The following is a 21,774-nucleotide window of genomic DNA, read 5'->3' as shown; positions in this document are numbered from 1 at the left end:
TCTCTCTCTCTCTCTCTTTGTGTGTGTGTGTGTGGTGTGATTATGCATGTGAACGTCCAGGTGTGTGTTCCCATGCCCATGCATGTGGAAGCTAGAAGGACATGGAGTCCCTTCCTTTACCACTCACTGCCTTATTGCCCTCAGACAGGGTCACTCACTGAGTCAGAAGGTCACTGTTTGAGCTGGCCTGGCTGTCCGGCGGGCTCTGAGGCTCCAACTGTCTTTGCCCCCAATACTGAGATAACAGGCACACACACACACACACACACACACACACACACACACACACACACACACACACAAAGCCATGCCGGGTGCTGGAGATTCAAATCCAGGTCCCCAAGCTTACAGAGCAGCCACCTTCCCTACCGCGCCATCTCCCCAACCCCCAACATCATTCTTCCTAAGGCCGTTTTAGGTGAGAGCTTCTGTCCCGAGAAAGTGGAAGAAAACCCAGCCTCTGAAGCTCCGAGTTCTCTCAAGAGCAAAGGCAAGAGAAACCCAGGGCCTGCTTTCTGCCTTTCCCTCTCCTATCAACACTCAGCAGAGGGCAGCAAACAGGAGCCATGGAAAAGATAAGAGAGAGGAGAGCGCCACATGGAGAGAAAGCTACACACGCATAAACACACACCCACCCACCGCAGCAAGCGGAATTGTTTAGCTTCCTCTAGCTTCCAAAGTATGAACACTCCGCCTCCTCCAGTGAACGGGGCCAGGCAGAAAAAAAAAAGTCGAAGCTGAGGAGACACAAGTTCTTTTTTCCAGCTGGAGAAAAATATGCGGTGGACTGGCTTTTTGTGTGTGAAGGGGAAGGGGCCGCACTCGGGAGCTGTCTGAGGGGAGAGAAAGGAGGCCGCAGACCTGGTGAGATGCAACAGAAGCCGGCGATCAACCCTCTGCGCGGTGTTAGCAAAAATCTGAGCCCTGTGCCTCCCCAGCTGTGGACAAGGCCATGCTCCGAATCTCCATCCAAGATGGGCAGGGCTGATGGGAACACGAACTTACAGCCACAGATGCTGCTTTGTGAGGGTGAGGCCCAGGCTGGCTTGGCCTGATGCAAAGCACCAGGATTCTGGGTAGACGTGCTTGTTAGCTTCTGCTCAGGGTACCCCTCTCTCCTACGAGTGTTCAGATCCTTCTGTGGGGGGCTATTCTTTCTCAGACCCGAGTGGACCAATCCACGCCCAGCTCCAGCATGGATGGAGTCTACCGGCAGACACACGGTTGTCACAGTTTCTGAGCATGGCAAACCCCAAACTGGGACAGGAGGACCAGCTAGGGCCTCATAAGAAAGATGGTTCCTTCTTTCTTCAGCTAGAGACAGACTCTCCGTCAGGACTGTGTTCTGCTACCACAGGAACTCAGTCTAGGTCTGAGCTAACAGAGAAGACACAAGAGAACCCACATCTGCCAATACTTAGAACCACAGTGGTCCCAGGAGCCTGTCTGTGTGCTTCTGTATCATTTCAGGCTGAATCCACTGTTACTCGAAACAGATACATAAGGAGGCTCTGAGGGCCGGTTAGTTCTGTCTGCTGTGGACAGTGACACTGCCACGTGCCACATACCTTTGAATCCCTCTACCCCAAGCAGGGTCCCTTCACGGACTTAACGTTTGATCCACTTTATTTGCTGGCCTCCAAGACTCTGCGAGATCATCTTGGCTCTCGGGGGAAATAATGGCAGAGAAGGCACAGATATTAGCCTGTGGAGGAAAAGCCTCCACTGTGAAACAGCTCGTGAACCTCAGAGAACTGCATTCTGGTCTGCATGTCTCCTGGGAGAACCTGCTTAAGTGATCACCCCCTCTGGGGCCCCAGTTTCCATCAGACAAAAATAAAGGAGGGGGGGTTGGACTAGATGTCCCCTAAAGTCCCCTGCCTGCTCCCACACTTTAAGTCATTCAACAAACACATTCTATCTTTCCAGTCTCCAGACATCTGAAGGCAGGGAGGCCACTGTGGAACCCATGGCAACTCACACCTGTAGAATCTACCTCCTATAACCAACCACTCCACCAGACATGGGAACAGTGGTTCAAGATTCTTATACAAACTCTCTGCTTTCAGACTCAGGCATCCATAGAGGATGTGAAGGACCAGGTAGCTCTGCAGAACAGAGAAGTCCCTGAGAGGAGCAGTGAGCTGTACAGGGCCTCCTTCACCTCCAGGCGCCTTTTATAAAGTGACAAAAGACACCCTGGATGCCACCTCTGAATAAGAGTCGGCTGTAGACAAGGTACAATTAGCAAGCTAGATGGTTATCTTTTAAATAGGCCTTTGATTTCCCATCCCTGGCTCCATTATCTGTTACCTGTCACCAGAGCCAACATATAAAAAGCAGCCTGAGAGGAGAAGCTAGAACATGAACAAACGCCCCAGCTGGGACTTCAGCTTGACTCTAGACCTTTCCTACACACACTGCCAAACGCATGGACTCCTGGGGTGTCAGCATCAGAAAAGCCATAACCAAACATCTATTTCCCACATCACAAACGATGCCAGCAGCCCAACTTGAGAAGCCTCGTTGAGCAACAGACTGAGGCCGAGTCTGGGATTGGTGGTAAAGATTGATTAACCATGTCTGCCCTGGCCATGGGCAGGTGGGCACCATGATGATATAGATTTGCCTCCCTCCTTTCTGAATCTATACACATTTCACAGGTGAGGAATACAAGGCCCAGAGAGGTTAAACCACTCCCTTGAGGTCACAATGAACTTAAGGCAAGAGAAGACCGTGAGTCAGACCTCTCTCCCAGACTTTCCTCAGTGTGACTCCTAGGCAGACAGCAGGCCCAGGAGGAGGAGGAGACAAGAGGCAGATTTGCTCTGGTAAGTCAAGAACCCTTCATGGTGGCATCAGATTTCATCTGGGCAAGCTGACAGAGAAGTGATTAGCAGTCTCGGGGATACCAACCCCTCCTTGGAAAAGTAAAGAAACCGCTCCAGACCACAATGCCATGGTATTTAACTTGCTGACGGGCAAGGTTCTGCTACCAGGAAGACTGAACAGGGGTAAAGTATTGATTTCCGGGTGCTCCAAGAAGAAAGTCCAGCTCTGACACAATGAGAAAATAACACTGGTACTTGAAAATCATACTCACTGGTATTCCATGATCCTACCGGTCTCTACCAAACAGACGCCATTACCCAGGGAAGCCATTTCTCACCAGAGATCCTGGCTCAGAATTGGGGGGGAGCTGCACTGGAATTCCCACTTGTGGGATTGGAAAAACCAGCCCCCAAGCCTGCAAGATGAAACCACTCCCAGAATTAAACCAAGATGTCAGGCTGACTAGGGAGTGGGAATGAGAAGGATCCTCCAGTTAAAACAAAATGGCCTCGAGGCTGGCTTTCCTTGCTCAATCTCGCAACTTTCAGGAAAGTTGGCTGTGTGACCAGCCAGACTCAGAGCACATGATGTGTGCTTTATGAATCCAATGTCCTGCCTGGAGGCCCTGGCAGTCCCGGGATGAGGCATCAGGTCAAGAGCCACTAGAATATCACAGGGATAAAGTCCCAATAGTCGTTTTTCTAGAGCAAGGTCTCATGTAGCCAGGCTGGCCTTGAACTCTTGAACCTCCTACTGTTACCTCCTGAGTACTAGAATTATAGACGTGCACTACCCTTAGGTTTATGTGGTGCTGAGGATCGGACACAGCCAAGCACTCCACCACTCCAGCTAAATTCCAGCCCAGCACTTATTCCTACCAGAAAGATCACGGACACACTTGGGGTGACTCCCAACAGAGTCACAACTGGTCAGCACGGTCCCGACCACTCTGGGTGCTGAAGACTGTTTCCCAGCCAGCCATCTGACATGCTCCCTGCAGGCTCTGGGACATGGGAGGGTAGGCGACGCCAACCTCTTTCCTGGAGGCCAACTGACATTCAGAAGAGGGCTGGAGGGCTCTGCATCTGCAGCCGAATGGAACACAAAGGGGCTGTGTGGAAATTTGGCAGAGTGTTCTAGAAAGGCAGCCCATGAATGCTGAATCCTGCCGTACCTACCAGGGCCCATCCTTGGGAAACAGTTCCCTTCTGTGACCCCCCCCCCCCAAGAAGCAAGGATAATCACACAGCAGCCCTCCCAGACCTGTTCATCATCTCTCCCTCCCCTCTATGGCATTCCAGAGAGGCAGGCAGAAAACCAGAGCGCCAAGAGGTCCAGGTAGCACCGCTGAGAGGCACTCGGTAGCTGCTCCTCCCTCTCTCTGGCCAAAAGGTGGCCTTACTCCATCAATACCCTCTTGCACAGTGAGTAATTTACCATGAAAGCTAAGGCCAGACTGGCAGTTAACCCTGACCTTCCTGCTACACATCTGGGTCTATAGAAAATGAAAATTAGGATGTCTTTGGCCTCCATGGCAAGTGAAATACGAGGGCTCTCTCCAGGCAGAGGCAGAATGTCATGAGCTATTTTAGAACTGTTCGCAGCTATTCCACAGGAGAGTCTGAACCTGGCTGGACACGCCCCCCTCTCAGCCAAGGCTGTGTCCAGGCAGAGCATCCCAAGGTAGGGACACTATCAAGGACCTCAGGAAAGAGGAGTGGCCTGCCCTGCTCCCCGCTGGCACACCGACAGCATCACAGAATGTTGGCATCCAATCACACACACGGAGCAAGCATGGCTCAGAGAGGGAGGCCAGACTCATCAACGCACAGCAAGTTAGCAGTTGAGCTGAGAACATAAGTCTGGCCTCCTGCCACTGATACCACATGGGCAGTCACAGAGGAAAGAGATTTCCCACAGGAAAACCCCACTCAGACAAAGAGTTTAAGGGAGAGAAGCCTACGCTGGCTGTCAGAGTTTGAAGCAGGGATTCAGAAATGGAGTTGTTTTTTTTTTTAACTTTGCAAACAGTAAGGTCTACCCGATAGATAGATCACCCAGACCTCTGGGATGATTCACAAATTACCAGAGTGACAAGCCAAGTTCAAATTGATCTGCTCTGTAGCAAAGAGTCCTCCATGCCCCAGAAGCCAGAATGCCCAGATGGCAACCTAACACTGGGAAGGAAGGGCGTTCAAGCGTCAATCTCAAGAAGTCAGCCTCGTCCCACAAGGCCAGCCAGCAGTCAGTCAAGGCTGACCCTGATGCACAACTTCCCACGGGGCCAAGGAAATCCCGTAAGAAACTCGGATATGTCCCACTGGAGGAGACAGTTCAAGCATGCCCATGCTTGCCAGGAGCTGGGGTAGAGAGGCTGGGATGGTCAGAGCAAAGTGACCGAGCTTATCTATGCCAGGAAGCTACTAGTCCACATCCATGCACACATCTGTGTACACACACACACACAACTTTGAAGAGGCAGACCATCTCAATTTTGTCTACAACAATCACATCTCAGTACAAAAAAAAAGGAAAGCTGGAGGCATTCTGTCCTAGGGGCACTGGACACCTGTAGCTCTGTGACATTTGGAGAGCTCTCTACCAGAGGATCTATGTGACTTCTGGGCTCCTCCAAGGATCAAAGGTGACAAGTTCAAGGACAGGCACTCAGTCCCTACCCGACCTCCTCTGAGGTAAGGGCTCAGTATTCTCAAGAGAGGCAAAGAATCTGATTAAAATAGAGGCTGGGTACAGTGTATGTCGGGGGATTAGATGGCTCACTGGTTAAGAGCACTGGCTGGTCTCCCAAAGGACCCGGGTTAGATTCCCAGCACCCATATGGTGATTGAGGGCTATCTGTAACTCCAGTTTCAGGGGAATCCTATGCCTTCTTCTGGCCTCAGTGGGCACCAGGCACGCATACAGTGCACACATACAGTGCACACATACACGTAGGCAAGGCACACATATGCATTAAATAAATAAAAACAGAGGTTCCAGATGGGAGACTTAGAGGAGACCCAGGCGTCCCCGTGTAGATGGCAACCCAGAAGGTTCTGGTCAGAGTCGAAACGCTAGAATTAGCAGGTAATGATGGGGGCTAGGGTAGAGACAATCCGAAGAACACCGACAAGAACGACCGATATCTCCAACCCACAGACAGAAGGAACAATCCTGGGTGGCACGGAGATGCTGAAGAAGCCAGGAATAACAGACGGCAATAGGAGGAGCAGGGTCAGCTAGGAAAAGGGCTTAGGGCTGAACACTGCTTTAGGCTGGAATAAGACCCTGGATAAGTCTTTGACCTTCCCCAGAGCCTCGATGTTCCCATCCCCAAAATGGGAAGCTCTGTCTCGGAGCAGACACGCAGGGCAGGTGGAGCAAGGAACTGCAGGCTGGGAGAGAGAGAGCTCCCCACCCTCGGCCGCGGACCACTCACCTGTACCGCCGCGGGGGCCACTGCTACCCCGGATCCCCCAGGGCTACCGTCGGGCTGCCGCTCGCGGTACAGAGCCCAGAGCCCCACGTTGGGCAGGAGGACCAGGGCCGCCAGAGCCAGCGCCACCGCCTGCAGGAGCCGCTTCTCTTTGCGCCTCATCGGGGCCGGTCCGCCCCGCCGCGCCCCGCCGCGCCTGCCCCGGCTTTGCGCGTCTGCCCGCCCGTCCGCCCGGCGGCGGCAGCAGTTCGGCCAGCAGAAGCGGCCGCGGCGCCGGCCCCGCTCCAACTCCGCGGCACTTCCGCTGCTCGCCGGCGGGGGAGCCGGGCGCCTCCACCGTGTCGCCGCCGCGGGGGTGCTCTCCAACCCCGCCATTCCCCGGCAGCTCATCCCAAGTCCTGCACCTCGCCTCCCGCCTAGGAGAGCACGATTTGGCCTTATATGCCTCCATCCTTCAGTTCTCCATCTACTTACAGGGGATATTAGCCCTCCGGGGTGCACGGGGTCCTGTCTCCTGTCCGCTCCCCCCCCCGCGGGACGCAATGGTGCGTCCCGCTTCTCCGCCTCTCCCCTCCCGCCGCAGCTTTGCTAAAGTCCCGGAGTTGGGGAGTTGGGCGCTCGCTGGGGCCGCTAGGCGCGCGATCGGGGACGCCCCCGGGGACCCACGCGGCTCTCCGCAGCCCTCGAGAACCCCGGGGCTGCGAGGACAAGATGCAACCTATCACGCTGGGACGCTGCATCCTACTCTCTTCCCAGCGCTGCCCCGAGACAGGCAGACAAGACCCGCCTTTGACCTGGAGACTCCGCGCAACCTGTATGCAGCGGGCAGAGGGCACCGTGCGCATCGCTCAGCAGGCTGCCTTGTTTCCTTCCTCCTTTTCTGCAAGCTGTGCAGGGCTGAGTGCCCTGTCACCAGTCTGGGCTCTTTGCAAAACCAACGAGGAGACGAGAGCCTCCTTGAGAGATCTATTCTCATGCACATCCAACCCGGTGGACTTGGACTGCTTTCCAGTCCCAAGTGTGCTTCTGGACACAGTGCCCAGAACCCTTCCCGAAACCTCGTGTCGTTTCTTTTTTCCCATTCAAACCACCAGCGAGCGCTCACGATGGGCCAGACACTGGGCCAGGAGTAGGGAGTAAGGAAAAGCAGAGCGCGCACTGGTTCCTGGGGGCTGCAGCACCGACCGCTCGGTGCCCGGGACAAGGCTGTGAATGCCATGGCTACATGCCCAAAGAAGTCCGACTTCTGAGCCGCAGACCTGGACTCACACGAAGCCTGTGGGATCCTCCTCCAGGCGCTTTTAACAGCTTGCTCTCAGATGCCCAAGAACAGCTCCTGCTTTCTTTCTGTCTTGCTCTCTGCCAACTTTCCTGCAGGCACACACACACTCGCTTGATCCTCTGCGTCTCCAGCGGAAGCCACTGAGCCCTGTGACTTCCCAGCCCTAGCGGGGGACCAGTGTCCTAAATTCTAGCCTTGCAGTTCTTTCACTTCTAGGCTGAGCAGTCATTTTACTGACATCACAGCTTGGGTCCCCTCACTGCAGAGTCCAAAGTCGTGGGTTATAGATCCCTAAGGTCAAATATCTCCCCCTTTGCCTGGCCCTGCTTTCTTTGGGTCTGTTGCTAGCTTTGTGTGTTCCTCCAAGTGCTGTTGACCACACAGATCCTTGTACCCAACCCCCCCCCAATAAAAACTCTTCGTCTATGTCAGGGGACACCTCTATTTCTGGGGAAATCACCACCTCTTCCCCCAAGTCTCCCCAAACTCAGCCTCCTTGCTGAACATGGCCGGCACTCCCACATCAGGACCATTATTCCCTATACCTAGGTGTACCCTCTGACCAGTCTTCCGATTATAGCTCCTACCCTGACGTTTTTTAAAAAATAATGTATAGGGGCTGAGAGATGGCTCAGTGGTTAGCAGCACTTGTTGCTCTCCCAGGGGACATGAGTTCAGTTCCCAAGAACCAGATTGGGCTCCTGGCCCCCATATCACAGCTCACAAGTGCCTGTAACTCTAGTTCCAGGGCATCTGATGCTCTCTTCTGGCCTGTGTGGGTACCTGCATACATGTGATGTACCATGCATACATTTAAGTCTGCTAAAATATACATGAACAATTTTACTTTTTAATCCATTAAAACACGGTTATTATATTCCTTTTGTATGTGTGTGTTCCCCTAGAAGGATGAGGGATGCTTCTAAGACTCAGGAAGTAAATGAGTCTTACAAGACAAGTTTAGAAAGTTACAAGATGTCAAGGTTCCTCCCGGTGGTTACTTTAAGTTGTAATAATCCTGGAGAAAGAGGATCCTCAGATCAACTATGCAGTCTTCGGGTTGTGCAGGGAGCTCCAGGATGCATGAGCTCTCGCCCATACCGGTGTGGGCTTTTCAGTGATGTCCCTGCAAATAGTCCACGGAGTCCTACTGGCTCCCTCAGCCAGACTTGGGTGGAATCATTTCTTTGGTATGTTGTCCGTGTCCTATCTGTGATAGACATTTGCTCACATGTCTCCAGGAGAAGTCACACATGCACACCCTACAGTTTGTTTAGCCAGTCATCTGCTGATGGGCATTTGGGCTGTTCCCGTCATTCCCCAGTGGTAATGCTGAGCCCCGTGTCTGGTGCTGCCATGAGTACGCAGCATTGGCGTGGTTAGACCACACTGCTTCCCACCTCTGAGCACGGTACAGGTAGCAGCAGCCATATTGACTGTTATAAATGTCGTGGCTTCCCTTTACCTTAGAATAAACTATGAAAGGGCTGAGGAGATGGCTCAGTCAGCAAAGTGTTTGCCTCACACACGTAAGGACCTGAGATCCAATCCTCAGAACCCAAGTAAAATGGAAATTTGGAAAGCTGGGATCCCAGTAGCTCATGCTTATAATCCTAGTGGCAGTGAGATGGGGGGTGGGGACATGTGGGTCCCTAGAAGCTCTTGGTCAGCTAAAGTTTAAAGGGGGGGGAAGAAGCATCTGTGGAATAATACCAAAGTTGCCCTCTGACCCCTACATGCATGTACACACACACACACACACACACACACACACACACACACACACACACACTCTAACCTGTGAAACTCCTTAGCTTAAAGCCTAGATTTTGCCATTTCTCATCCTCTCCCAGTTACCCTGATTTTTAATACCTTACACACACACACACCTGACAGCCTCACCTCAGGGTCTAGCTCCATAGTTTTGTCAATTTGATACAGCCTACAGCCATCTGACGGGGAGGTGGGGGGGGGACACACACACACCCTCAACTGAAGAATTGCTTAGATCAGATTAGCCAGTGGGCAAGTCTGTGAGGGATTGCTTTTGATTATTAATTGATATAGGACGGCTCAGCCTGCAATGGGTGGTCCCTAGGAAGGAGGTTTTGAGTTGTTTTAAGAAAGCTAGAGGAACATGAGCCTGGGAGTGAGCTAGAGAATGAGCAAGCAGCCTTCTTCCGTGAGTCCTTTCTTGAGGCCTTACACTGACTTCTTCCAATGACAGATTGTGACCTGGAAGTATAAGCCAAACAAACCCCCCACCCACCCACACACACACACTCACCCACACACACAGTTGCTTTTGGTCAGAGTATTTTGTCATAGCACCAGAAGGAAACCAGAACTGGGCCTTTGCAAATTTCTAGAACTCTCTTCCTCTCAAACTTTTGCAGGGTTCTCTTCTTTCTGTCAGGAACCAGACCAGAGGTCCTACCTCTTGAGATGGCTTCCCGAGCCTCCATCTCAAAAATCTCATCTTCATTTGCCTGGTTTTCCTAGAGAGCAGGTCTGAGGCTGGGCTTCCCTGTCAAGAACACGAGTCCTGAGCACTTGGAAAAGGAACGTGTCCTTGTCTCCTACAAAGCACCTCCATCTCAGCCAACGCATAACACCTGCCTTTACTGCTAACCAGGAAACCGGGGCCTCTTCCTGCAGAGGAATTTGTGACAAGTACCCAAGGACCTCAGGTCACTGTTCCCTGCATCTTGTGAAGCTGAGGACCCAACTGGATGTCCCGCTCAGTAATTCCTGGCTGGGTGAAGCATGCAATTAATGTCACTAGGGAAGGAATGCAGACAGTGTTTCTCTCCTCCCCCTCTTCTTCCAGCTCCCTAGAGCATCACACAGGAAATTGGATTTGAGCTTTCTCACGACTTAGCAAAGTCACTTGTTGATCAAAGCTCGTAGCAGCTCAATCTGCCCCCAATGGGGACACGAGTCTGAGGAGCCAGCTTTAATCCAAAGTCTCTTTGATCACTTTCTACCATGTGGGATGGACCCGACAGGAGGAGGGCTCCCGGGATTTCATCCTACTCACAGAGAAAATACCACTTCCCTGGGAAACTGAGCTAGCCGTGAACTGAAACTCACAGGAACTGTCACTTTCAGAACAAACCATGCCACTAAACCAGGAGGAGCCATTAAATGAGATAGTGCTCACACAGGGCTTATGGCAGACCCTGTCCAATGTGAGCATGGTGACTGTGGGTGGGAAGAAAGCTGATCACTAACAGAAACACTGCTCTGGTCTGTGCCTTGTTCTCCTCGCCTGGAATCATCCACAGGCACCTTCTTCCTGCTCCTCATTTTCTGGCCCCGAGACCCTGAATTTGCCGGTGCTTCTTGCCAGCTGCTTGCCAGATCCCCCCAGGTGGCCAGCTGGTGCTCATCCCAGGGCCCCTCTGGAACATGACCTCTCCACGTGGATGCTTCTGAAAATGCTCTCTTCCAGTCTGCATTTCACTGCACTTTCTTCAGGACACACAGCCCCCTTTGCCATAGGTTCGTACACCTTCATCATCGGAGGAGCTACATACAGTCTCCTTTAAGAGCCTCCGGGCAGGCGACTTGCCCTCTCACACCCTGCCACAGCTGCCCCCAGAGAAGCACAGATCCTGAAACTTCAGAAGGGATTAAATCATGTGTCTGATGAGGGTCTCATCTCCACCTTCCCATTCTCACTTCTTTTCTAGTTTCTTTAACGAGCTGTTTGTTTCACGCCTGGCTCTTTAGTGCTCTACCCTGTCATCAGGAAACGAGAAGAGCCACTCAGTGAAGAGTGGAGAGGGTGACAGGTGCACGCCTTCAGCATGCAGCTCCGACTGGGTGTCCTCACCTTCCTTCAGAAGCCTGGCTGCAGAGCCTGGCTGGCACAACCAACCTCTAAGCAGAGAGACATGAAGTCCTTGAGGTGTAGCCGAGGTCAGTCTGTTTCCAACACTCTTTAATCTTGTCAAGTCCTCGAGCAGATTCAAGCTCCCATTTCTTCCTCAGCTGGCCTTGGTGCATTCTTAGGAGCAGTTGGGAGGTGGCGGTAGGACAGTCAGAAGTTCAAAGCCAGCCTGGACTAAACATAGAAGCCAGACTATATAAAATTCTCTCTCTCTCTCTCTCTCTCTCTCTCTCTCTCTCTCTCTCTCTCTCTCTCTCACACACACACACACACACACACACACACACACACACACACACACACACACGACAAAATAAAATAAAACAAAAAACAACAAATTGGGCTGGAGAGAGAACTCAGCAGTTCAGGGCATTTGCTGCTCTTACATGGGATTTGGTTCCCAGCACCCATATAGCAACCCACAAGCACCAGGAACTCCAGCTCCAGTGGATCCGACTCCCTCTTCTGGCTTCCAAGGACACCAGATGCACACACGGTGTGCATACATGCATACATGATGTGTATAAATACACTGTGTGCATACATACATACATGATGTGTATGCATACACCGTATGCATGCATACATACGTGTGTGCAAACAAAACACTGTTCTAGTTAGCTTCTCCGTGACTGTGCTAAGACACTGACCAAAGGCAACTTGGAAAGGAAATGGTTGATTGGGCTTATAGGTTACAGTCCATCACCAATGGAAGCCAAGCCAGGAACCTAGAGGCAGAAACCGAAGCAGAGCTCATGGAGCAATGCTGCTTACTGGCTTGTTCTTCAGTTGGCTCAGATTGCTTTCTTATATTACCCAAGACCCCCAAGGCCCGGAGAACTAGAGTTACAACCAAATGTGAGGCACCCCATGGGTGCTGGAATTCATCCCAGGGTCCTCTGCAAGAACAGGCAGTGCTCTTAACTGCTGAGCCATATCTCCACCCCCTAATTATTTTTCACTTTTGTAAAAAGGAGTAAAGTCAACGTTGAAGATGGGTAGCCAGACTTGGGGCAGAGGGGTCTCTCGAGGCACCCGAGTCTCCCTGGAGAACAGATCCGCTCTGCATTATGAGGGGCTTGGATGCTCTGAAGCTGTCGGCTGTATGCTGGGGTCAGCATGCTCAGCCCTGCACACAGGTCAGACGGCTCTCCTGAAAGCTGATAAAGCCATTCTTAGGCTACTGCCTTCTTTCTGCAGCAAATTAAAGCCTAGGCAACTTAGTTCTGTTGCTGTTGTTGTTTGCTTGAGTAGCCAGCATCTCACATGTGTCTCCTCCCAGGTTGGGTCAATTATTTCACATAGTTACTGGTGATGTAGAGGAGAAAACCGTGTTTCTGCCCTGTGCCAGTTTCCTCTTGTGCATAATGCCATGGATTCTTTTGCTTATTCATTCAGCAGGTTTTCATAAGGAACCTGACACATACCACCATGACCTCTCCTGGGCATTCTGTGGAGGGCTAATGGATGGAACACCACCTCCTGGGGCTCACGACCCAGGGATAAGGAAAGACACGGTGATCATGGACACACAAGTAAGAGCCGGTTGGGGTAGGGCAAGGGAGAAAGGTTCTCCCAGATGGTAGGGGAGGATGTGGCATTGGAACCCAAGTCTGGCACTCAGCAGTTGTACTAGTGATGGACCAGCTTGACTCCATCTTAAGATCAGAAGCCACCTTATTACAAGGTCAAAACACATTCATTCCTGTTTTCTGTAAAACTTAAATTTTATCAGGTCTTGACCCATGTGGTAGTTTGAAAGAAAACGGCCCCCAAAGGGAGTGGCATTATTAGGAGGTACGGCTTGTGTTGGGGGTAGGTATGGCCTTGTTGGCGGAAGTGTATCACTATGGAGGCCGGCTATGAGATCTCAAATATGCTCAAGCCACACCCAGTATCTCAGACCACTTCCTGTTGCCTTTGGATCAAGGACTCTCAGCTCCAGTACCATGTCTGCCTGCATGCTGCCTTGTTTCCTACCACAACGATAACGGACTAAACCTCCTAACTGTAAGGGAGCCACCCCATTAAATGTTTTCCTTTATAAAAGTTGTGTTGTGGTCATGGTGTCTCTTCACAGCAGCAGAAACCCTAAGACAACCCATTTTCTGGAACTTGACATGTTCCGTACCCTATACCCTGACTCTGATCAGATGTTCTGCCAAATAATTTTGAAATGTTCAGCCAAGTTCCTACTTAACCAAAATCTTCTGAAAACCTCCCAACCCTTAAACACCCCCCCCCAGTCTTGCAGTTTGGGGGTGATAGAAACCTTACCTTCTCCTGTGTTTGATGTTTTCTCAAACCTCACCTTAGGGAGATAACCCTGTCTGACAGAAGATAAAGATTGTTTAATTAGACTAAAGGCATTTGGGTAATAGTCTTTAATGTTTGGTGGGATTCACATAGGGTGTCTACTTCAGCTGCTATTCTAGGGGGCATATGGCTTGCTAATAACTCCCAGATTAGTCTTCTCTCTCTCTCTCTCTCTCTCTCTCTCTCTCTCTCTCTCTCTCTCTCTCTCTCTCTCTCTCTCCCTCTCTCTCTCTCTCCCTCCCTCCCTCTCTCTCCCTCTTTCCCTCTCCCTCTCTCCCTCTCCCTCTCTCTAAGACTTGCTGACTTTTCTCAGTCCATACATCACACCACCCATAGCTGATTGAACCATGACTAATCTGCAGAGCAGAATGACAAATTGATTTCTTCATCTTCTGAGCAACCAAACGAACAGGCCAATGCTACAGGAGAAGAACTTGGGATTATTTTCTGGCTCATTCATTCCCTGGTTCATCAAACTCAAGGTTTGGACCAGCCTGTGACCTGGGCATCAGGAGCCGGAGATAAACGATGTGATGTGTTTTATTGGAGGATAGAAAAGGTTGCTATGAGAACCCAGAGGAAGGAACCTCTGATTCTGTTAAGAACCAGGTGGAAGAGGTCACAGAATCAGGGATGCTTGGGTGAGTTCCTAAAAATGCTTGGGAATTTTCTGGAAAGATATGGAAGGGGCTGGGAGTTTCTTGAAAATAAGCAAAGTACAAGGGGGTGAGCAGTCCTAGAGGCAAGGGGACCCTGCAAAGGGTGCGGGTGTTTCCAGGAAACACTAAGCAAAATGCCCTTTGGCGAGTCAAATAGCCTGCAGGCTCAGACGCCTGCCCTGCACAGGGCTTGCCCGTGTTTGGCCCTGGGCATCATGAGAGCACCACACCAGGCTCATGGGTGCTAGGGCAGAGTGGTTCAAGGAAGCAGTGTATGACTGACAGAGGGAAAAGTGGGTAGCATTGAACACAGAGAACAGGGGAGCAAGGAGCTGGGGCAGAGAAAGGGACTCGGGTGCCCCTGAGAAAGGGAGGCGCTCTGACTGGGGCAGGAAGGGGAACTGCTTGAGCCCATGCCACCTCAACACTGAATTTTCTAATCAGTGTGGATGTGTGCGTTTGCACACGTGACGGAGACTATCTGTGCAGCCCAGGTCAGCCTAGAATACAAAATCCTCCTGTCTTAGCATCCTGAATGCTAGGATTAAATGTATCACAGCCTGGCGGTGGTGGTGCATTCCTTTAATCCCAGCACCCAGGGAGGCAGAGGCAAGTGGATCTCTGTGAGTTGGAGGCCAGCCTGGGCTAAAGAGTGAGTTCCAGAAAGGCGCCAAAGATACACAGAGAAACCCTGTCCCCCAAAAACCAAAATGATAATAATAAAAACCATAATAATAGGTATGTATCATCACACCCAGCTGCATGTTTGTGTGTTGTATGTCTTTGTTCGGGTCTCCTATAGCTTGCCTTGAACTCATGGAGATGATGGCCATGAAGTAAGTGTATTAGAGTGTGTGTGTGTGTGTGTGTGTGTGTGTGTGTATTGTTTATGATGTAATGACATGTGTGTGTGCAGGTGCACATGCCCATGTAAGCAAGTGGAAGTAAAAGACAACAGGTATCCTGCTTTATTGGTCTCCACCTTATTCCCTTGAGACAGCGGCTCTCACTGACCTTGGAGCTAGGCTGGCAGCCAGCAAATCCCAGCAACCCTCCTCTCTCAGTACCCAGCCCTTTTACAAGGGCACTGGGGATTTGAACTCGGGTCTTCATTCTTGCAAAACAAGTGCTTTCCCACTGAGTCACCCCCCACCCCTAGCCCTGACTTTGACCTTCTGACCTTCCTGCTTCTGTGTCCTGAGTACAGCGCTAGGGAGTGAATCTAGGTTTTAGTGTACACCAGGCAATCCCTCTATACCAACTGAGCCATGTCTCCAGCCCCTGCATGTATATTTAACATTCTTATTATAGTAATCTGACATGTGCATATGTTACAAAATTAAGTCACTTGGTTATAATAAAAGGCACTCCCCCGTACATCCTGGTCCCTGGAAGCCACTCGCTTTGAACTGTTTTAACTTTTTAACTGTGGCTTGGCTGACATTTGCTGGGTGTATTTGTCACAGACCAAGCCCTGTGCTGATGAGCCCTTGCTGTACATTGCCTCCTTGAGGACGTTCAGGAGCGTGAGAGGTGGGTACCATCACTGATTCATTTACAGGTATTCGTTTACAGCGAAGGCAGAGAGTCATTAAATGACCAGCCAAAGGTCACACAGCTCATGAGCAGCGGAAGTGTGAGCTGAGCTCAGGCGCTCTGACTCCAGATCCCCTCCCTCCTGTGCCCTTAATCATGTAACTCCGGTGGTTTCTGTGGTTGATTTATTAGGTCTGCTTCTTGATTTACCACTGCAGACAGTAGCTATTGACATCTTAGTATGATTGATGGGGCTTCCTCTCACCAAGTCCCCCTCTTCTGCCCACACTTTTTGATGCTTACGGTTGATGTTGATCCCTGCTGTGGGGACCCTCGGGGCTATAAACAGCGCATTCAAACCTCTGTCCCTCATTCCTGCGACTGTCATTTGATTATGTGGGATCACCTGTGAGTTGAATGATGGACAGACTGTCTCTGAATTTCTAGTTATCCATCCCCACCTGCCACAGTGCCCACGTCTATGGCAGACATGGGCCAGGTGCTTGAGAAATTATCTGTGTGCTAGAACAAACACAGAGGAATGTAGCATCAGGGACAGCTCAGACGGGGAGGTGGGCGTGGCAAGAGCAGGCTGCAGCGTTAGAGGTACAGTGCCCTCTGAGGAGGGAAGAGGACGCTAGGAAATGGAGACTCAAGAAAGCTCCCTTCAGATCAACTAAGTCAGGAAGTGCTTTGCCTTGGAGCTAAACAGCTGGCCGCCCAGAACGACCTTAATGACCTGGGCTCCAGTACCAGCAAGGGTCCAGCTAGCCAGCTCTCTATGGTCCTTCAAGGACCTCACTGCACACAGGCTCTGTCCATCGTTATCTCCCAGGAGGCCCTGGGATTGCTCTGCTGGTTACAGGCTGGAAAACCTACACATCGCTGTGAAGGACCCAGCATTTAGAGGCTCTGTGCATACTGCCTCTCTGCCTGTCACCCTCCACCATCTCTGGATTAGCTGCCACTGCTCTGAGTAATTTTATGCATATCTATTTTAAAGTGTGTGTGTGTGTGTGTGTGTGTGTGTGTGTGTGTGTGTGTGTGTGTGTGCAGGTGCATGTGGAAGGCAGGTGTGTGTATAGGTGTGGATCAGTTTCAACCCTGTGTGTTGTTCCTCTGGAACCATCAGCTTGATGTTCAAAATAAGGTCTCTCCCTGGGATTTGCGGCCAGGCTTTCTTCGTGCCTGGCTTTCTCCACCTTCCCAGTACTGGGATTATAAGCACATGCCACAAGACTTGACTGTTTTTTTCCCCTTTCTTTTTTTCAAGTAGGGGTTCTGAGGATCTAACTCAAGTCCTCACGGTTGTGCATCAGGCACTTTAGCAGCTGAGCCATCTCCCCAGAACCCCTTTGGGTTGTTCCTTATCCTTCTTTTGCACCTCAGGTCGGGTGACATTAGCAGACCTTCCATACCACCAGGGCAGATCATATCCCCTTATCACACCTAGCCCCACGGTACTCTCGCATCTGCTGGAAGAATTGCTGGTGTGAGGTGGGTGGGTCTGACGTTTTAGACTAGAACTCCCATGGGGTGGAAATCATCTCTGAGTTTGCTCACTACAGCTTCCCCCACACCCCACACAGCATCCACCAGAATGAGCGAAGGAGAGAGTGGACCCATTAGTGAACGGACTGACTGCCCGAGACCCAGTCTCTACACACTCCAGAACTTTCTCACACCTAGAAAAGAGGTGATGAAACTGTCCATCCCCTGCCCTTCCTGTTCAGGGTCACGACTCGTCTTCTGAGAGTGTAGAATTGGCATCCCCGGTGACTCACGGAGCCTTCTGGGGCACACTGTTCTCACCTCTCAACACATTCTGCCCGACTTAGCCCCACCCTCAGCTGTCAATGCTACCACATCCTGCCTTTTCATGTGGGTTCTGGGGATCAAACTGGGGTCTTCATGCTTCTGTGGCAAGCACTCTACTGACTGGGCCATCTTGCCAGCCCACAATCACCATAAATATATATATATATATATATAATTCAAAGATAGAGGGTTAGGGGACAGTGAGGCAAATGTGACTTAGTGTCTACCTCCCCCCCACCACCATCACCACACACACACTCTTGTTTGCAGACTGAAGCACTGGTTCAGGACTTAGCTTCCTTTCCCCTGGTTCATTGACTATGAGAGGTAGTGCTTATCACCTCCTGGGGACCTAATGGCCTGGCTGAGTGTTGACACAGAGGACCCAAGGACCTGCTGCATCCTGACCCTCTCCCACCTTGGCTCCCAGGTGTAGCTGCTGGTGTAGATGGATGCAGGGGGGCAGGGTAGCCAGGCAGGGTCAAAGCTAGAGCAGGCAGGCAAGAAGAATTCCCGAAATGACTCTGTTCATCTCACAGGGACCACGGGACGGTTATCTGCAGGGATGTGGAACAGGGCTGCCATGTGTGTGCTCCGACAGCCACGCTGGTGCATCAAAGCTCTTCAAGGTGTGGCGCAGAGTTGGGGATGAAAAGAGAAGATGGGCATGCTAGGAGCCGGGGCTGGTCATCCACACCCACTGCACAGTCAGGTTCCGTGGAAAAAGCTCAAGCTAACAGTAAATTTGAATTTCACCCTTGTAGGTCATAAAGAAAGAATGTTCACTGAGAAAGGAAGACAGTACGTGTATTGTGTTCAGGGTGTTCCCTTCATTTATAACCTCCGCTTATTCAAATGCAGATGTGTGGGCCTCAGTTTCCACTGCTGTTCAGGCCCTGCAGAGTTTTGGGTGAACCTCTCTACGGGCATGAGCTGGATAGCCAGCTCTGTGAGAAAGGATCGTCTTTGCTACTCTTCCGGGACAGAACCGTCTTTAAAAGTGGCAGGCAGCATACCAGGGTGGGTGTCCTCAGGAGTATCCCTAGGGAGGGGCTCTTCTCCTTCCAGAAGGTAGTAGCTGATTTCCGTCAAACACCGGCAACTTGCTTTGGCTCATTTAGCCTAAGAAAGAGGCCTGGGCCTTATGGCGCTGAGACCTGGGGCTTCCAGAAAGTTATTCAGCAGCGGCTGGAGGATAGAATCCGTTCGTCCTTAACACTGCCGCATCCCTACATGGGTGTCTTTTGGGCAAGTCACGTCAGCTCTCTGGGAACCTCAGTGTCCTTATTGAATAGAGGTGAGTGTAGCATGTGCACACAGAAAGCTTGTGCCGGAGACCTCATTATTTATTTATTTACAATTTAATTTGTTATTAATGTACATAAGACGTGTGTGCCAGAGAGTTGAAGTCAGAGGATAACTTCGTGGAATTGGTTCTCACCTTTCACCTTTATGTGGGTTCCTGGCAGGTGGGTGGGGGTGGGTGGGGAGCTCAGATTGTTAGATTTGGACCGCAAACACCTTTCCTAGCTGAGTCATCTTGCTGGCCCATGCCTGAGTCCTTATAGCTGCAACAGCATGGATGGGTTTTCAGAAGGTGACGGCTTCCACTCCAGCAGCTGCATGCTTGGCAGGATTTATGACCAGTGGCGGTGGGGGGTGGGAGGTGGCATTTTTCTCTGCGTCCCTGGTCTTCCCTTTGGATATTCCTTACTGTAAAGTGCCTACACTTAGGCACCCTTCTCAGGCCGTCTGTGCTTGTGAACACATTCCTGAGGCCCTGACTGATTCTGATTCACAGTCTTAGCGACGGGCCGGGGAATCTGCATTTCTCTACACTTTATTTTTTGTGTAGTATATGTCATGGCATGCATGTGGAGATCGCAGGACAACTTACAGAAGTCAGCTTCTCCTATCATGTAGAGTCCAAGGAGTAAACTCAGGTCACGAGCCTTGGTGGCAAGCGCCTTGACCCACTGAGCCACCTTAATGGCCCCTGAATCTGCATTTTCATGAGCTCCTCAGTTGAGGTGATAGGCAGGTAAAAGATGAGTCTTGGAGAAACCCCTGCAGCTGAGAACTCAGGCTGGTAAGCAGAATCAAGGCCAGCTACTGTGAGCTGTATTCCTAGACAATCTAAAGTGTTTTCCTAAAAAAACAAAACCCAGATCTGACTGAGAATGTAAGAAGTCAGCTGAGTATGACTATAACCTGGGAACTCAGAAATCTGAGACAGGAAGGATGGGAACACCAGGCCAGTTTGAGCTATGTAGCCAGACCCTGAAAAAGAAGGAGGTAGGGAGAGAAGGCTGGGGAGGGGGTTGCTCAGTGGATAGAGTACTTGCTGAGCAAGCCTGAAGAGCCGAGTTCAGACCCCAGATCGCACATAAGAGCTAGAAGCAGTAGCTCCTGCCTGTAACCCCAGTGCAGAATTCTGTAGGGAGATGGGAGGTGGGGCTGGAAGCTCTGACCTTTGGCCTGGTGTGTGAAACAGCAAAACAAGAGCTCCTGTCTCAATAAGGAGTACACCAGAAGATGTCTTTCAACTTCACATGTGCACCATGGCAACCATACACACACACACACACACACACACACACACACACACACACTCATACAACACACACTTGCTCTCTCTCTCTCACACACACACACACTCATACAACACACACTTGCTCTCTCTCTCTCTCACACACACACACACTCATACAACACACACTTGCTCTCTCTCTCTCTCTCACACACACACACACACACACACACACACACACACACACACACACAGGTTAAAAACAAAAGCAAAGGCCCACCACGCATATGTCAGTAGATGTTGGTTCCGTACTGGGTAGAGACAAGAGATGAGGACGTGGACATTAGCCCAGAGTTCACTGGAAGCCTTCCTTTTCACGGCCCTTATCTCTCAGGACCACGCTGTTAGTGCCTCATGGCATTCAGTGGTGTCCCTTTTGGGGTGGTGAGTGTCTTGGTTCAAGTGTCATGTTTGAGGAAGGAACACATGTTCTGTGAGCCGCGACGGGAGCCAGTGTGTGAAGAAGAATTTTAGAGCATCTTCCGCTCAGACTATGCCATAAGAGCGCCCCCCACCCCCGGCACTCTACCTCAGGAGAAGGGTACCCTGCCTCTGCCCCCGGCTCCTTCTCTGCCCTCCCCTTCTGGATACATGACTGACACAAGGAGCCAGAAGCTCAGGAGGGGCCTTGGAGCTACCATCGGCAGTAACTGTGCCTAACGCCCCATGTAATCACCGCCATGCATCTCTGTCAAGAGCTGGCTTCTGCTTCAGTGAAGTCCCTGGAAGCTCCTCTGGGCAGGAAACAAATGGGCAAGTTAGGACGGTAGCAAATCCTGCTGTCCTTCTGCTGACAGTGTGCCCCCCCACCCCCACCCGAAGCAAGACAGCCAGGCGGGGACGAAATGGGAGTGATCTCTGAGGCAAAGTGCCTCTGGATGTGGGGTGCGGAGCGGAGGCTGCCCTGGGATCTAGCCAGTGACCTGAGAGTAGGAGAGTTGACATGCCAGTCATCAGGGATCCGAGACAGAAATTGTGCGGCAAGGGGAGCATTTGGTTTGTTTCCCTTTCCCCAGCCTATTCATTCCCTATCGGCCCACTGTGAGCTGAGGTCGCTGAAGGAGAGCCTACAGGCTGACTCCTTAGAATGTCCTGACGGTGGAGTGTGGGGATGTTGCAGAGCCAGAGCCAGAATCATCCTGGGCTGTCCTTAGTCCACTTAATAGCCATTTGTCACCATCCCCTGTATCTGACCTGAGATGCGTGGGACTATCAGGAAAGACTTTTGGAATCTATTAACTCAGCTGACCCTCATATTCCCCAAACCTGGCAAAGGCCTTGATTTGTGACTGTTTTTTGTTTGGTAACTTCACAGGTTCATGTCCATGGTGGAACGTATTATTCAAGGCTGTCTGAGTCTGTGTCACTCATATTTGGCTTGGAATTAAATCTCTCTTATCCCCTTTGGAG

General features: G+C 51.2%; 1 protein-coding gene across 2 annotated transcripts in view; it reads right to left on the bottom strand.

Annotated features, from left to right (window-relative positions):
• Galnt10 (polypeptide N-acetylgalactosaminyltransferase 10) overlaps nucleotides 1-6,546 on the bottom strand; it is a 147,730-nt gene extending 141,184 nt beyond the window's left edge. The window contains exon 1 of one of the 2 annotated variants that reach the window (XM_042284034.2): nucleotides 6,272-6,546. In XM_042284034.2, the coding sequence (XP_042139968.1) occupies nucleotides 6,272-6,430 (159 nt within the window). In that variant the 5' untranslated portion in view covers nucleotides 6,431-6,546. The remainder of the gene's footprint in view (nucleotides 1-6,271) is intronic. The other variant, XM_042284036.2, reaches the window with a different exon arrangement.
• Between the last annotated feature and the right edge of the window lie 15,228 nt (nucleotides 6,547-21,774).

This window comes from Peromyscus maniculatus, chromosome 8, assembly GCF_049852395.1.
Source record: "Peromyscus maniculatus bairdii isolate BWxNUB_F1_BW_parent chromosome 8, HU_Pman_BW_mat_3.1, whole genome shotgun sequence".
NCBI lineage: Eukaryota > Metazoa > Chordata > Mammalia > Rodentia > Cricetidae > Peromyscus > Peromyscus maniculatus.
The sequence above is the reverse complement of the archived record's forward strand: the minus strand, read 5'-3'. Positions and strand labels throughout refer to the sequence as shown.